This window comes from Diabrotica virgifera, chromosome 8, assembly GCF_917563875.1.
Source record: "Diabrotica virgifera virgifera chromosome 8, PGI_DIABVI_V3a".
Taxonomy (NCBI): Eukaryota; Metazoa; Arthropoda; class Insecta; order Coleoptera; family Chrysomelidae; genus Diabrotica; species Diabrotica virgifera.
In genome coordinates, this window is record NC_065450.1 from 25,183,474 (window position 1) to 25,201,592 (window position 18,119).

Genomic DNA, 18,119 nt, shown 5'->3' on the forward strand with positions numbered 1-18,119 from the left:
AGTAGGATGTATATATATATATATATATATATATATATATATATATATATATATATATATATATATATATATATATATATATATATATATATATATATATATATATATATATATATATATATATATATATATATATATATATATATATATATATATATATATATATATATGCATTACTTTTACTACAAATATATAGTATATATATATATGCATTACTTTTACTACAAATATGCAGGTATTTTTTCTAAATTTGTCTAAATATGCAAATGCATATTAAAAATACTCAAAAATAAAACAGTATATTAAATATAAACATTTATGTTTAAAAAATTCAACCTACATTTATGTTTAATACATATTTATTTTTCACATAAAAACAAATGAAATGACACACAAAAACTGATATTATAATTAAATTAAGAATCTAAATTATAGTATGAATTTATAATGAAATATTTTTCAAAATTTTCAACTAGAAACTTTTGCCTTCTATCATTAAAAACGTGTTTGGACACAGAAAAAGTTCGTTTTACATCTACTGATGTTATAGGACAATATTTTAATTTAGGCAGTAAACTAATTTGCCAAGTCGTAGGATCTTCAGAAAAGTTTCCTTCAAAAATACGTACAACTTTTCTCAAACAATCGAAGCCCTCATTTTTTTCTAAAACATTTTTTAATTTATTTCTAATTGTAATCCCTGTATTTCCGGGAATTTTTTGACAATGAGCAGAAAAAGTGTTAACAGGATTAACCGAATCACTTAATTGTAAATTCCTTTGTTCTAATGACTTTATTAGATCTGGTAAAAAACTAAAATTAACTTTTATGAACATAAGTTCTTTAGCAATTTGTACGTTACTTAAAAGTTACGTTAAAAAGTACGTTAAAAAAAATGTTCAAGCACCAAAAAGAAATCAATTTTCATACGAGAAGCTGAAGAACAAAAGCGGAATTGTCTACAATTTGATGGATTTTTGTATTTTGATGCTTCTCTCTATGTCCGTCTTTATAGAAGTAAAAGCGAATTTGTCGAATAAAAACACTCTTTCCAGAAAAATTTCTTTTGTGGGACATGATGCTTTTGTTTGTCAGTTCCTCATTTAAAAAATGAAATGTGAAAATGAATGTAACTTACGATTTTGGAACAGGCCTTGCAAAATACTTTGTCCCCACTTAGCTTTAACTCGGGAAAACACTTTATCCAAGCACTTTTTTGAATGGTAGACATATTTAAATTTAATATATACCAATCACTTCAAAAACACTAAATACGATACAACGTTTACTTTAAACAAATGTTGGCCGGAAACTTACAAAATAAATATTAGACCCTTAAAAGCAGGTAGGTACCTACGACTTGCTACGCTAATAAAATAATATTTTTCTGGGAACACCCATAATTGTTAAATTCAGTTAGTAATGGGAAAGTCCAGATAGATAATAATGAGCGATAGATAGATAAATAACGAGCTCGTTCATATCGAAGAAATAAAATTCCAACTAAGAGAGGAAAATTTTAAACTTTTATATAATTTATTTTTAAAATATGCAAAATAAATCGTGTTTAGCTTAAATATGTAATGTTGTGTTTGTTGTCTGAAAATATGCAATATATGCATCTATATGCACTTTGCATATATTCCGCTCTTTAATTATTACAAACACATTTTTCAAGCTACCAAACAGACGACTCTATACATGGCGATCGCCCGCAAATACATCGGAGAAAGTAGTTAGGAACCAGATAGACTACATTATGATAAATGAAAGATACCGTAACACTGTTAAAGCCGTGAAAGCATATCCCGGAGCAGACGTGGCCTCAGACCACAACCCACTTATCGCCAGGATTATACTCACACTTAAAAACGTTAACAGACATCAAAGAACTCCTACAACAGATACCAACAAGCTTAAACAACAAAACGTAAAAGAATGCCTCCAACACGAACTGCATATGAACTATAGCAAACTGAACATAGACACCAATGATAATGGCTGGAATGCATAAACCGTAGTACCTGCTAATGCTTCAAGTACGTACTACATTTTTAAAGATTTTACTACACTGACAAAGCATTTACTTTTCTCCGTAGCATCTGTTACTATTTACCAGATACATGGAAGATTGTACTAAGCTTTTGAAGTATTTGCTAGTTTAGTAGTATTTGCTTCAGTTTAAGTGAAGTTGGTGGATGGACGACTTCGGCGTATTTTTTCGTATTTATTTGTTACAGTATGACAGCATTTATGAATGTGTCTCATAGAAAAATCTACAAACTAGGAAGACGATTCTTAATTTTTGAGGTCATTCTTTTATCAAATAAAATTTAGTAATTCTCAAGAAGATTAACACATAACAATAAAATTGTTAATTTTTATCCTCTCGTAACTCTTTTGTCGCTTCTGAATCACTGTTTTACTCATGTACAATAGGGAACTTGCATAAATTTTTAAATTCGAAAAAAATGTTATAAATCACAACAGAATATAATTTAAAACATGTATCAAAGATAAAAAATTTTTGTAGATCTTTCGTTTGGCCCCCAAAGGCGATTAAAAATTCAAATTAAAACAGGTGGCCTAAAACGCGTCGTGACGTCATTCGTTTGTACAGTTACGATCACTGAATAGTTTACACTATGGCTCCAGTACACGTTGGGCCAACTAGTTGGCCAATGAGTTGGGCCAATAAGTTGGGCCAAGTAAGAACAGTGAATATATGGTGATTACACGTTGGTGGAGTTATCAGTCTGCATTAACCTTTCTTAGTGGATAAACAAAAAACAAACTCTGATTATGGATATGGATGTGGAGATTGTAGCAGCTGCCGCAATTAATTTGTACAATGCGTTCAATGCTTATAGAAAAGTGTACCAAACAAGAGTGATTAAAAAACAATGGCGCAAACGACGGTGCTTTTACACCGAAAAAAGTATTCATATTAAAACACAACCTTAAAATTAATACTTATAAACAGTATCAGTATTGTGAGAAGAGAAAACAAATATTTTAAACTCAACGACAACAACGTGTTCAATGTTCATAACCAAACAGCTGTTTGGCAGATCGCGCAAGTCCCAAAAATCCTTTGATTTGTGCACCAAATACCGACAAGATTCGGTTTGTAGACCAACGCTGACCGCCAATCGCAAACTCATGCCAAGTGGTCCTGTACACGTTGGCCCAACTCCTTGGCCCAACTGATTGGCCCAACGTGTACTAGCCCCATTACTTTTAATATTGTAATACTGTAAAATTGCAGTGTCGTACGGATTTGACAAATGTCAAAGTCAAAAACTTTCAAAACGTCAATGCTTGTCAAAACTTTCGCGAGTGTTCAAAAATAAAATAAAAGTATATCAATCTCACGGTTCTTAGACATTACTACGGTTGCCTAAATCGACTAACCAATGAACATTAAGGGTGAGATTACGTCACGAGAGTTTACTGTCATTTGAATCGTAATATGATTTTTTTCGAATCCTGAAAAAACCAAGTATTTTAGAAAAATTTAAACGCAGGATGCAAGATTACATTATTACCGAGGGCGGAAAGCCCTTTAGAATAAACAAGCAGATTCTATTGAATGAAATATTTGAAATTAAATATCACACTTCTCTTTCATTTTCAGCCCTGTAACTTATTAAAATAAACATTATAGAAGTTTTCAGGGACTTTCAGCCCTCGGTAATAATGTAGTCTTTCATTCTGAGTTTAAATTTTTCAAAAATATTTATTAGTTTTCTCAGGATTCGAAAAAAATGAATACAATTAAAACACATTGAGAATTTTGACATGCGTCAAAGTTTTGCATTCTCAATGTAAAATTCTGAACTGTTGAATTCCAGCTTCCTTAATAATTATTTTACATCAAAAGATATTAGAAACTATTTGAAGAGAATTGAAATCTTTATTGGAAATAACTGTTAAAATTGGTCTACGTAATTAAACATATTCCAAAATTTTGTAAAAATGTAATACATTTTAATTTTCAGCCCAAACTTAGGCCACACACAATGCAATAATGTTCACATTTTTGAACTGTCAATATTTTTATTTTATCATCTATTGTTTAAAAACAATACAGTTGTTAAGATACCCTCAGTTGCGGAGAAAGCATTAATAATAAAGATTTTTTTATTCAGTCAATGGTGTGAGCACTGTCAGTTAAATAGTAACGTGTGGCCTTACTTTTACACGCATACCTATTGTGGCAAATGTATCATATTTTTCAAAATATTGGAATGCATTTAAATCGTAGAACAATTTTAACTTTTGATTTTAATACAGATTTTAATTCTCTACAAGTATTCTCTCATGACTTTTGATGTAGAATAATTAGGGAAGCAGGAATTCAACAATTCAGAACTTTACATTGAGTTTCCTATGGCCCTTTTTACGATTCGCCACCCGGTATAAGATAAAATGTGTACTATTTGTCTTATTATTTTATAATAACACAAAAAATACACATATATACACAATAACACACATTCAATGATCGAAAATAATTTAAAAATATGGGAATGTAAACTCTTGTGACGTAAAGTCAAAAATATAAGTCTCCCCACCACCGTCGGACAAGACAACCGTAATAAAGTCTAATAACCGTGTATCAAACTCCTCCAAAATGGTTATAATACATTTGAATGATGCGCAAAAAGCAAGAGCAATTGCCAAACTCGAAGAAAGTTGGTCACTAACGCAAAGTTGCTGCTGATTTGAACGTGAGCCGTATGTGCTTATGGAAGATCAAACAAAGATGGGATAATTTTCACTCTATAGCACGGTTGGGCGGTTCAAGAGGGCAGAAGATCTCCATTGATCAACAGGATGAGATGTTAGTAGATTATTTGAGGGAATCTCCTTTTGCCACAGCTCAAAAAGCAAGAGAAGAGACAGCCTTTCCAGGCAGTATTTGCACTGCACATAGAAGAATTAAAGCAAGTGGACCGCTAAATTGTGCACCTGCAAGGAAACCTTTTTTGAGTGAGGATCACAAGAGGAGACCAGTTGAATTTTTTAATGAATTTTTGAATTATTTTTTTATTATTTATCATTGTTTATCATTATTTAATATAAAATAGATTTAAAATAAAATGCATATTTTAAAACTAGACTTATTTATTTTAGTTATTTAACCATAATCCATTTTATTCAAAAAAACTTCTTTCTATACTTTCCATTTTGTTAAATTTTTTAAAATATTTAGATTTTTTAATTTTAATCAACCTATTCTAGCTAGGTACACCACTGGCAACGTCACTTTGACGTAAAAGGTGCGTTTAAACGAGGTAAAAATTTAAAAAAGCGGCTCCTAGATACGTAAGCCTGTAAACTATTCAATTACCGTAACTGTACATTTACATTTTTCCAACAAAGTAAACAGAATTTTAAATTAGACGTTATTATAAACGTCAGTAGAAAATACATTTATTTGACGTTACAAGTGTTTTGATCGTTTGAACTATTCATAGAAAACTGTACTTTTACAAAATGGTTTTATTTTCCGTAGTAAACCTTCTTTCCTTTCCTTCAATAACTATATCAAACTCCAATGTCAACAAACTGGTATATATTATTACAATGACATACGATAAATGTTAATAAAATATAAATATTTTTCCTTTATTTCGCGACGAGGTATACCAAAATAGGTGGAGGCCAATAAACTAAAGAAGAAGAAGAAAAATATACCTAATTATAACCATAAACGGAGCCATATAGTTAAACTGAGTGACGTCACGGTCCGTTTGACCTATTTTAAGATACCGAAGACTTTAAATTTGTACTTCTAAGTTATTATGAGTTTTTGAAGCGTGAAATTTTGGAAATCTCATTTTTATACAAAACTGAACATTATTATGTAATAAAAAAAATGTGCAAGTTCCCTATTCTAATAATTTGGTACGTAAAAATGTGAATTCACAAATCACAAGCACATGGAAAACTAGTTCCATTACCATTGGTGTAATGCAGACACGGCTGGCGCTACGCTTTGTAGTAGATACTTTAGGTCAGTAGTAGGTAATTCTACTTCTGTTGTGTAGTATGTTCTTCTCAACAAAAGCACCTACTTTTATGTAAAAGAAAATGCTACAAAGTAGATCCTATTTACTAAAGCAATAGCATCTACTACGTTTTATGCATTCCACCGATTAACGAGCACTGGGATCGACTAAAACATTGTCTACTAGAACCGTACAAAGAAATACTGAAGACTTCTACAAAAAGAAATGAAGAATGGATGAACGACGAGATACTCAATATGATGGAACAACGGAGGCAACAAAAGAACAAAGATAACAATAAATACAGGGAGATTAACCACCGGATAAGAAGGATGATAAAGCAGGCAAAAGAAAAACACTTTGAAGAGAAATGCAAAGAGATCGAAAACCTTCAAAAAGATACGATCTATTTAATCTACACAAGAAATTTAAAAAAATGTCACGGCTAAGAAAACAAAGTCTCACTGGTGCACTTCTGGATAGACACGGGATTACTATAACACAAACCGATGAGAAAGTACAACGCTGGACAGAATGCATAGATGAACTGTTCGATGATGAAAGAGGAGACCTGGAAAACATAGAACTTACTTCAGAAGAAATAGGTCCAGATATCACAAAAGAAGAAATAGCACACGCATTAAAAACAATGAAGAACGGAAAAAGCCCTGGAACTGACATGCTTCCTATCGAATTAATAAAAATTATAGATGAACAGCACATTGATGCTCTAGTGATACTCTTGAACCAAACTTATAGCTCAGGCGTATTACCCAAAGAATGGTTAACGTCGATCTTTGTTTGTCTCCCCAAAGAAGAACGCAAGAGAATGCGCCGATTACCAACCGCACCATTACATGATGTCCCATGTGCTGAAGTTGCTACTGAAAGTCATCCATAACCGAATATATCATAAACTGGACATATATACCGAAACAGTGGCTACTCTCCACCTTTTGTGCTCTCCCTAAAAATACAAACGCTAAAGATTGCAGTGAATACAGAACAATATCATTAATAAGTCACATTCTCAAATTATTTTTGAAAATAATACATGGTCGTATAAATAAAAAACTGGAAGAAGGAATATTTATATGATAGTCAGTTTGGATTCAGAAACGGACTAGCAACCAGAGAGGCGTTATTTGATTTTAATGTATTAGCGCAAAAATGCATGGATATGAATATAGATGTGCATGTTTGTTACATAAAAAGCATTTGACAAAGTACCTAAGACATAAAAAATTAGTCCAGATTCTAAAGACAAAAAACATAGAAAAAAGGGACTTACGAATAATAACAAACCTCTACCTACTGGAATCAAAGAGCACAAATTGTAGTAGATAACCAACCCAGTTCAGAAATTGAAATCAGGAGAGGAGTTAGGCAGGGATGTATTATGTCTCCCTTACTATTTAATGTATATGGTGAAGCCATTTTTGCAGAAGCACTACTATCTCAAAGTGAAGGAATAATAATTAACGGAACATCTATTAACAACATAAGATATGCAGATGACCAGTGGCGTACTGAGCATGGTTCCACGGCCTCCGCGGAAACAGGACCCGGGCCTCGCAGGGGCCGCTCTAAAGCGCTTTTTACTACACAAGTACATACTACGAAATGTAACTGCTTAATAAATTTTAATTTTTGTCTAGATACTTATTAATAAAAACGAAGAATAAAAATTCATAAAAAAATTTGAAATTAAAATTTATTAAGAAACTTTGGGAATGCTTTTGTAGGGATCCTTGCTCGTTTTACCTGCTTGCCAAAGTCCCTGTTTAAAGACTAACCGCCGGTGCATGCCTACACGTGCCAACTCAAACGCTTGTATTTTTTATATTAGCACGATCCATGAATAAGTTGTAGGTAAACTACAAAGTTGCAGAAATTCTGAAACTGAGATATTCAATGCAAGTTTTATACAGTCATAAAAATAATCCCAATACAATAGGCTAGATGCTCGATACTCGTGTTATATAATGTGAGTTTTTATTGGGCGGGTGGGCCCGCATCCCAACTGGAACCAGGACCCGCTGATCTATTGGTACGTCACTGCAGATGACACCGTCATTATGGCAAGCTCTGCTAAACAACTCAAATTACTGCTAAGCAAAACAAACAGTTTCTGTGAAAAATATGGACTAAAAATGAATATAAAAAAGACCAAATACACGATAATAACAAAGAAAAAAATTTTCCTGGTTTTCCTTCGTGATTTACAATGGAATCTCTAACGCGAGAATTTTACTGTCATCGTTGCATTTGGTTGTGTTTTTAAAGACAGATCACATGCTATGAATTTTTTGTGACAGATATTCTTGAGTTGGGATTGATTTCATGTAATCGAATGAACTATCTTTTAGTAAAGTCGTCCCAGGAACGCAACTCATAAATATTGGCGATGTAATTTTAAGGTCTTCTACTTTAAAATGTATAATATACGTCTGAATTGCCAATATAAATGAGTCAGATTAAATAAATTATTAGAAGAATTTTTTTACTTAGCAACAACATTTTTGTTTATTTTAGTAGTATTTTGTATTTTGACAACGAAGCCAGATTTGGGCTTCGAAACGTTAATAAAATTATTTTTTCAATTTAATTGTGGCTTATTTCCCATCTAAATAGTTAATCATAAAAATGCCACAAGGGAATAGCTTCATAACAACGTAAAGAAAAAAATATACAAACAAACATACATTTGGGAAATGTACCGATAGAAAGAGTAGATAAATACAAATAAATAGGGATTTGGATTTCAGACAATAATGATCAAACATAATAATAGAAATAGCAAGAAATGCATTTGTAAAAATGAGAACAATTCTCTGCAACAAAGACCTTAGATTAGAACTGAGAGTAAGAGCTTTGAGATGCTACGTGTTTTCAATACTGCAATATGGACTTGAAAGCTGGACATTGAAGCAAGAACACATAAATAAACTTCAGTCCTTTGAAATGTGGTGTTACAGGAGGATGCTGAGAATAGCATGGACACAGAAAAAAACTAACACGGAAGTATTGCGAGAAATGGACAAATAATACGAAATTATAAACACGATAAAAATAAGAAAGTTACAATATCTAGGACACGTAATGAGGGGACAAAGATATGAACTACTAAGAGTGATCATACAGGGAAAGATAAAAGGAGGAGGAAGAAGTATAGGAAGAGAGTGTCATGGTTGAAGAATTTAACGGACTGGTTTAAGTGCAGTTCAAGAGAAATCTTCAGAGCAGCTGTAGATAGAGTAAAGATAGTGATGATGATATTCAACCTCCGATTAGGAGACGGCACTTAAAGAAGAAGAAGGACATAGATATTAATGATACACAATTTGGGTTTCGCAAAGGCCTAGCAACCCGTGAAGATTTCTCACTTAATATCCTAATACAAAGATGCCTATACGTCAATCAAGAAATATAATATGTCTGTTATCTTCTTCTAAAGGTGCCTATCTTCTGGAGATGTTGGCGACCACATTGACCCATCTTATTCTATTTACGGCAGCTCGAAATAGATCAGTTGACGTTAGACCAGACATGTCTGTTATACTTACTATAAAAAAGCTTTCGATAAAGTAGGACATGAACAATTAATGAATGTCCTGAAATTAAAGAAGATAGACTACAATGACCTCAGGATCATAGCTAATTTATACTGCAAGCAGCGAGCAAAAGTACGTGTTAACGAACAGCTGTCAGAGGAAATCGAAATTAGACGTGGGGTGAGACAGGGATGCGTATGGTCGTCAGTTTTCTTTAATGCCTACTCGACAGAAATAGTAAAAAGGGTGAAACAGCTGGAATAAAGGTGAACGGAGTTCCCATTAACGTGATTAGATATCGTCGGTGATGTGAAAATACCTCCTATCTGCTTTTTCAAGAGTTTTGTGGGAGATATGAAAAACCTTTTCTAGGTTTATCTCCTGTTTTCATATGTAAGTTTTGACTTGTTTTGTAGTAAATAAATATTTTAATTTATCATATGAAAACAGGAGGTGATCCTAAAAAAAGCTTGAAGTCTTTCTTAAAAAATTATAAAAAATCAGATAAGAGGTATTGTCACATCACCGACTATATTCGGATGACACTGTCGTCTTAGCCGAAAATGTTGAAGATCTTCAGAGACTGGTTAACAGAATAGCGATATATAGCCAAGAATACGGTCTAACAATGAACATCAAGAAGGCAAATTTAATGAGAATATCTAAAACTCAAAGAAATATCGAGAATCTCCTCATAAACGGAACCAATGTCGAACAAGTACACCAATTTGCATATCTTGGAAAAATGATCAACTCCACAAATGATTACTACAAGGAGCTTAAAATTAGAATAGAAAAGGCTAGAGCGAATTTTAACAAAATAAGAAAAGTGTACAAGACTATGTACAAGAGATCTAAAGTTAAAGCATAGATAAGGGAGTTAAAGCTAAGAGTAAGGTTGGCTAGGTGCTAGGTTTTCTCTACTCTGTTTTACGAAATGGAAGCTTGGACCTTGAATGCCGCATCAATATAAAAACTGAAATCATTCTAGTTGTGGGTATATAGAAGAATTCTGAAAATATCATGGACAAAACACGTCACAAACAAAGAGGTTCTGAGGAAGATGACTAAAGAAATGGAACTCTTAAGTACAATCAAAACTAGAAAATTGGAATATCTCGGATATATTACACGTTAGTTCAGAGAAATAAGGAAAAAAAAAATAGCCTGTTGGTGACACAACCCCCTCCAGGCTGAAACCAAATTTTTTGAGTAATATGGACATCTATAATAATAACCGATATATTTCCTGCAGCCGATTTTGATGATATACATAGTTATAAACAAATGAAGATCAAAAAACGGTAAATTTTCGCTTTTTTCGTCTATTACTAAGAAAATAGTCATTTTAAACAAATTTGAGAGTAAGAAACTCATAAACGGTATAAAAAACTTCAATATGGCGTTTGCTTAATATGTCTATCCTTATTGGTTGCAAAATAAATCATAAATTTTGAGTTTTTATAAATATTTATAACTTATGTAAAAATTAACTTAGAACCTTCTTATTACACGGAATGCTGAGACTTATGGTGCTTAATTCATACCCTAAATTTCGAAGAAATTGGTCAAATAGTTTAAAAGTTATTTAATTTGTTTATCCCAAATTTATTTTTTTTGCAACACTGTAAGTCAGAAAATGATGAAGCTACAGTAATACTTTGGATAGTTTATGGAAGAAGGAAATTTACAGTATTAATTTAATTAAAAAAAAATTACAAAAAATAATTATAAATATTGCAAAATTATTTTGCAAAAACATGTGAATTAAAAAAATGGGGGGGGGGCTAACTTTGTCCCTAATTGTCCTAGGACAGTTGTTTTCTTTCTAAATGTGTATAAAAATTCAGTCTTTCTAAATATGAAAAAATAATTTTTCTACAGGTAACGGTTAAAAAGTTATTCTAATTGTTTTTAAGTAAGCAAAAAATCGACGTTTTTTCAAAATAATTTTACACTGTTTAAAATTATTTTTTGTCATTTATTTTTAATAATGGTAATAGTATAAATGTTCTTCTTTCATAAACTGTCCGAAGTATGATTGTAGCCTCATAATATTCTGACTTGTAGTGTTGCAAAAAAATGAATTTGGGATAAACAAATTAAATAACTTTTAAACTATTTGACCAATTGCTTTGAAATTTAAAATATAATTTAAGTACAAGAAGTGTCAGCATTCCGTGTAATAAGAAGGTTCTAAGTTAATTTTTACATAAGTTATGAATATTTTTATAAACTCAAAATTTATGATTTATTTTGCAATTTTCTAAGCAACCAATAAGGATGGACATATTCAGCGAACGCCATATTGAACTTTTTTATACGATTTATGAGTTTCTTACACTCAAATTTGTTTAAAGTGCTTAACTTTTTGATAATAGACGAAAAAAGCGAAAATTTAGCGTTTTTTGATCTTCATTTGTTTATAACTATGTATATCATCAAAATCGGCTGCAGGAAACATATAGGTTAATAATATAGATGTCCATACTTCTCAAAAAATTTGGTTTCGGCCTGGAGGGGGATGTGTCACGAGAAAAATCTTATTTCTCTGGACTACGTGGAGAAAGATACAACTTGCTTCAACTCATTATGCAGCGAATGGTTCAGGGAAACAGAAGCATAGTGAGACGCAGAATATCGTAACTTCGCAACCTGAGAGAATGGTACGGATGTACAACATCAAACGAAATTTTCAGAGCCGCCGTCTCCAAAGTCCGAATAGCTATGATGATTGCCGACCTCCGTCGCGGAGATGGCACTTAAAGAAGAAGTAGAAAACAATGTATTTGTCGTGCTAGATAACCAGTGGCGCACTACGGGGAGTTTTTGGGAGTTAAAACCCCTCCCAGGGCGTATAAAAAATATATAAAGAATAGTAGGAAAATGTAACTTGTCTTTCAAAAGCAATACAAAAAAATTCTAGGTGCGCCACTGTAGATAACAGACTGTACCGTAATAAACTTCCGCAATAAACTTTTTCTGCAGCCGCCCCGAAAATAAAACTTTCTATTAAATCGAATATGTCTGGATCCCGCGTATGAAAAAAAAGTTGATTAATAGCAAGCTGAAAATTTGTTAATAGCTTAAGGGTGTCTAGTCGGACAAACTTTGATATATAGGAACACTGGAACAGGGAAAGTTTTACTTGTGAAACAGGTTAAAAATTTGGTACGGTCAGACCACGAAAAGTCACATGTATTTTGTCCGACAGAACTTCCAATTGATTTGTTACCCTTTCATTAAACTCATGCAAAAATCAGGCTGCTATTTATCACCAAATGGGCATTATAATGAGTGGAACACGTAGAAAATGTCAAATAACAGGAATTATGACAGGTGATAAATAGCAGTCTAATTTTTGCGTGAGAATTTAATGAAAGGGTAACAAATCAATTGGAAGTTTTGTCGAACAAAATACATGTGACGTTTTCGTGGTCTGACCGTTCCAAATTTTTAACCTGTTCCACAATTAAAACTTCCCCTGTTCCAGTGTTCCCATATATCAAAGTTTGTCCGACTAGACACCCTTAAGCTATTAACATATTTTTAGCTTGCTATTAATCAACTTTTTTTTCATACGCGGGATCCAAACCTAAAACGTAGCAGTTTACACAACTCATACCGAAAGTAACTACTTTCTGGACTAATTTTTTCACTTTCGGGACGATTTTGGGTAGCTAGGTAGCGGCTTTGACGATAACATCAACTTTGTGTTTTATTATGACAACGCTTGTCATTTAAGATTCGTGTGTGATTAACCAAATTAATATCTCAAAAAATAGTAAAAATAGGTACTGACACGTTTAACACTAATTTCAATACTGTCACTTCTGTTAATATTCCTAATAATCATCATCATCAATGGTACTACAGCCCTATGAAAGAGCCTCGACCTTCCTAAGTCTATTACGCCAGTCAGTCCTATCCATTGCTAACTGTTGCCAGTTTGCTGCGCCTATTTTTCTCCCATCCTCATCCACACCATCCTTCCATCTGAGTTTTGGCCTACCCCTATTTCTACTTCCCACAGATTGTGACATAAGGAATCTTCTAGGAGGGTTGTTCTGCTGTGATCTTGCTAGATGTCCTGCCCATTATAGTCTTCCTATTCTTATAAGAGATACTAGATTCCACGTCTTTACCACCAAATTTTTGTTTATATCTGTGGTATACCTCGTAGTTGTACCTCCTCCTCCAAACACCATTTTCACAGATACCACCGAATATTCCTCTCATGATTCTTCGTTCAAATATAAGCAGAATGTTTTCATCTGCCTTGAAGATGGTCCATCCTCTGATCCATATGTCAACGCTGGTTGTAGAAGGGTTTTGTATATGGTTAGTTTTGTTTTTTGGCTTAAGTTTCTGCTTTTCATATGTCTACTCAGTCCAAAATAGCATTTGTTTGCTAGGATTATCCTTCGCTTGATTTCTTCCGTCATGACGTTCTCAGGGGTAGACGTCACTTCAAAGGTAGAGTTATCAACCGTGAATTGGTGACCGATGTTTCTGACTCTATTATTGGGTGTTGATGCCATCATCTTAGTTTTCTCCTCGTTTACTTGCAGGCCCATATTTTTGAGGCATTTGAGAAGGTGGTATACATTTCTTCTAGCTTGCGTGTTGTGCGGGTCACTAGGTCCACGTTATCTGCATATGCCATGCATATGCAATATCAATGTAAATAATTGTTATAATTGTGTTATTAATATTTTTTTTAAGTAGATTTTTCTAATGTTGAATTCACGAGAGTAAGATTAAAGTGTTTAATAAAAGTTCATAAGTAAAGTTTATCCATATGTTCTTTTTAACATACAAAACGGCTGCAGAAAAAATATGGTACGTAACACGATCCAAAAGTGATTTTACGAGACTCGCAGGATTTCAGGACTCGCCTACGGCTCGCCCTGGAAACTTTCTACTCACCTCGTAAAATATCACTTTCGGAACTAGTTAAGTAAATTACTATTAAAAATTTACGTTACACTCTGCAAAAAAATTTGCAAATAAATTCATTGAGAGTGGGAACGAGGTGTAACGCAACAATGCACGTTATTTTGACTTCCGTGGCAGTATCATGAAGTACAGTCGATTAAAAATATATTTGTATAGATAAAAAATAATTTTAACATATTCGAGCTATTCATCATGATTCAATAATATGATTCAATGTGTTTTAAATGCATTAATTTTTTTCGAATCCTGAAAAGACTAATAAGTATTTTTGAAAAATTTAAACGCAGAATGAAAGATTACCGTATTACCGAGGGGCGAAAGTCCCTTAGAATAGCCAAAAAGTTTCTTTTGAATGAGATATTTGAAAATAAAAATCACTATATATTTTCTTTTTTTTTTCACCCATTATTAAAATATTATTGTGAAAATAAACATTGTGAAAATTTTTAGGGATTTTTGGCCCTCGGTAATAATGAAATATTTCATTCTACTTTTAAATTTTTCAAAAATACTTATTAGTTTTCTCAGGATTCGAAAAAAATGAAACACATTGGCGCGAAATTTTGCGCCTACGTCTTAAGTAAGAGAAATATGACTATTAAAAGCAACTCCTTGAGGTCTTAGATTTATTCAATAAGTTTTCTTTATACATTATTTTTCTTTATTCTTTATGTCACAGAATTGGATAGGTATACACTAAAAGCTGTTGGAAAAAGCCCAATAATAAAAAAACTAACTGTAAAAGGAAGATTTCAGGAGGTAAGCAACAACTTCAAAGACTTTTAGGTGAAAGAAATAGGATGTGAAGAAGAGCAAACAGAACTAGAAATTCAGAAGTAAGCACGGAAGTAAACCAACTACATAGGGATGTGAGAAAACAGTTATGGTAGGGGAGCCCAAGCAGGGATTTTTGCAGTTACTCGAGCGCGTCAGATTATCATATGGGGAGAAACCTGGTACCCTGCAGATGTACCTCTACCATATATTGGCTCTTAACACAGGGGAGTTCGTTAAGGGGTCCCGAAAAAAAAATCTATCCTTAAATAAACTCGAAATTGCCAGATTAAGATAAGGTAAGTTAAGTACATACATCCGCGAGGATGAATCGGATTTAGTTCCTACCGTAGTGGAAAAAAAAGAGAAAAAAAAAGAGAAAAAAAATTAGTATAGTTGTTGTATTTATTAACATAGTAAGTAGAGATTATTATTTGTAAGCTTTATTTTTTATTATTCTTTATTTTTAAGTGTATACTGGACAATTTTGTACTTATGAATGAATAATAATTTTATATTTAATTACGTGGCTAAAGGTTATAAACCAAGGCCAGAATCAGAACAAAAAAAAAGTACATACATAAGAAACACTTATTAAAAAGTAGCCTATTTTACGGAGCAGAAACTTGGATAATAACCGAGAACAACAGGAAAAAATTAGAAGCTGTAGAAATGGATGTGTTTAGAAGATCGTTAGGTATATCCCGTAGGGAAAGAATTCGAAATGAGGAAGTAAGACGACGAATTGAATTGGAATAGATGGTTACTTAACAACAGATATTGAGAGGAAACAGTTGATTTGGTATGGTCATGTTCAAAGAATGGAAGACACAAGATCGCCCAAAAAGATCTTGGAGTGGGTACCACCAAACCGTAAAAAACGAAGAAGACCCAAAAAGACATGGAAAGAAGGGGTAACCAAAGCAATGAGTACAAGGGATCTTAGAGATGGCCAATGGGATGATAGAAGGACGTGGAAGTTAGGCATCGGACAACGTTGAAAGACGTTCTAAAACCGATACATACATACAAGTTAAGTACATGCAAAAGAGTGCATATTTCAAAAATCTGACGATTTGAGCCGGTCGTAAGAAAATGGGTGAGTCCCAAAGTTTCACAAGAAAAAAGCGAATACCTATTTCGCGAAATAAATGACAGATCGAAAAACTAAAAAATATGTGCTCAATATTTTTTTAAAATCTATCGAATGATAACAAACACGATATCCCACGGAGAGGGGTGGGGGTAAATATAATATTTTAATTACGAATCCCGCGATATTTCTTGAAATGAACAACAGATCGAAAAACTGTAAAATACACTTCTTCAATATTTTTGAAAAATCTATCGAATGGCACCAAACACGACCCCCCACGGAAGTGGGGTGGGAGGTTACTTTAAAATCTTAAATAGGAGCCCCCATTTTTTATTGCAGATTTGGATTCCTTACGTAAAAATAGGTAACTTTTATTCGAAACATTTTTTCAATTTTATAGACAGATGGCGTTATAATTGGAAAAAACGATTGTTGGAAATGGAAAATTAAATTAAAAAATGACAAGCGCCCACAAAAATGAAAAACTTTACTTAACTTTTTTTGGTTTTAGGACCTACTCTTCACAACCCAATAGGTCCCCATATCGCTCGAGTGACTGTACATTTAGCATACTTTGCTCCCCTACCATTATAAAAACATATGAGCAAATATTGCTTGGAGGTGTGTTTGTTTAACATTTAGATCCAAACAAGCCGGCTACATTGTCTTACTTACTTATAGCACCTTACATTATAGCCGGCACCTTACTTATAGCCGGCACCTTACTTATAGCATTGTTTACCTACACAATGTCTAGTTATACAATGCTTATAGTAAAGATAAAAAGGAACAACGAAAAAACTGTGGATCAACATTATGGAGATCCGTTTAAAAAAGGTTGACTATATTTAAAGAAAAAAGAAATGCAAGCACATAGAAGTAGCCTTAGTGTAATGAGGAAAAATATACCAAAGATAACATTCAATGATTTTTTTTTAAATTTATAATATCTACTTACTGGTATGTCCCGTATTAGTGATTTTAGTTTTTTTTGGAGGGGTTTCGAAATTCATCCAGATTAACGGTGGTAAATCCATCTCTTTAGCATTCTTTAAGTTAATGTCTATAGGAGATTCAAAACATCCTTCGTTCATTGGTAAGTCCCTAATCCACATCAGTTTCTTGTACACGGAAGATCCTCCATTTTCTGTTTCAACTTTCTTGAAAATTTCCTCGATTTCTAGTTCTTTTTCTCCGTCGCTTACAATAGTTTCAGATTCATCGGTACTATCAATAATTTTGCTCATAATATGTGTTGAATTTAATGATTTGACAGTTTTTTAGTGTATATGACTGTTCCTTAACATGACATATTTGTAACATGACATGACATATTTGTAAATAATAGTTGTCATATCTAAAATATATAACACTTGTCACGTCATACTCGCCATAGCTGAGCAAAAGATAATTACCAGTTCAGTTTAACAATATGAGTAAACTGAAAGAGTTTATAAAATTATAGCAATATTATATTTATTAGGCTGCAAGTTAAGATTAAATACCAAAGGAATTCATCATCATCATCATCATCATCAACCCGTACGCGTCCACTGCTGGACATAGGTCTCCCTCAGCTCTTTCCATCTTTCTCTGTTTTGTGCGGCTTGCATCCAGTTGCCGACAATACGCTTCAGATCGTCAGCCCATCTGGTTGGTGGTCGTCCTCTGCTCCGTAGTGCTTTTTCTCGTGGCCTCCACTCGACAATACGTTTTGTC

The 18,119-nt window shown here is 32.9% G+C and overlaps 1 protein-coding gene across 1 annotated transcript in view; it reads right to left on the reverse strand.

Annotated features, from left to right (window-relative positions):
• The window catches only part of LOC126890698 (carbonic anhydrase 2-like), a 49,653-nt gene extending 31,942 nt beyond the window's left edge, over positions 1–17,711 (reverse strand). The window contains exon 1 of the mRNA XM_050659849.1: positions 17,359–17,711. Coding sequence (XP_050515806.1) covers positions 17,359–17,647 — 289 coding nt within the window. The 5' untranslated portion in view covers positions 17,648–17,711. The remainder of the gene's footprint in view (positions 1–17,358) is intronic.
• Between the last annotated feature and the right edge of the window lie 408 nt (positions 17,712–18,119).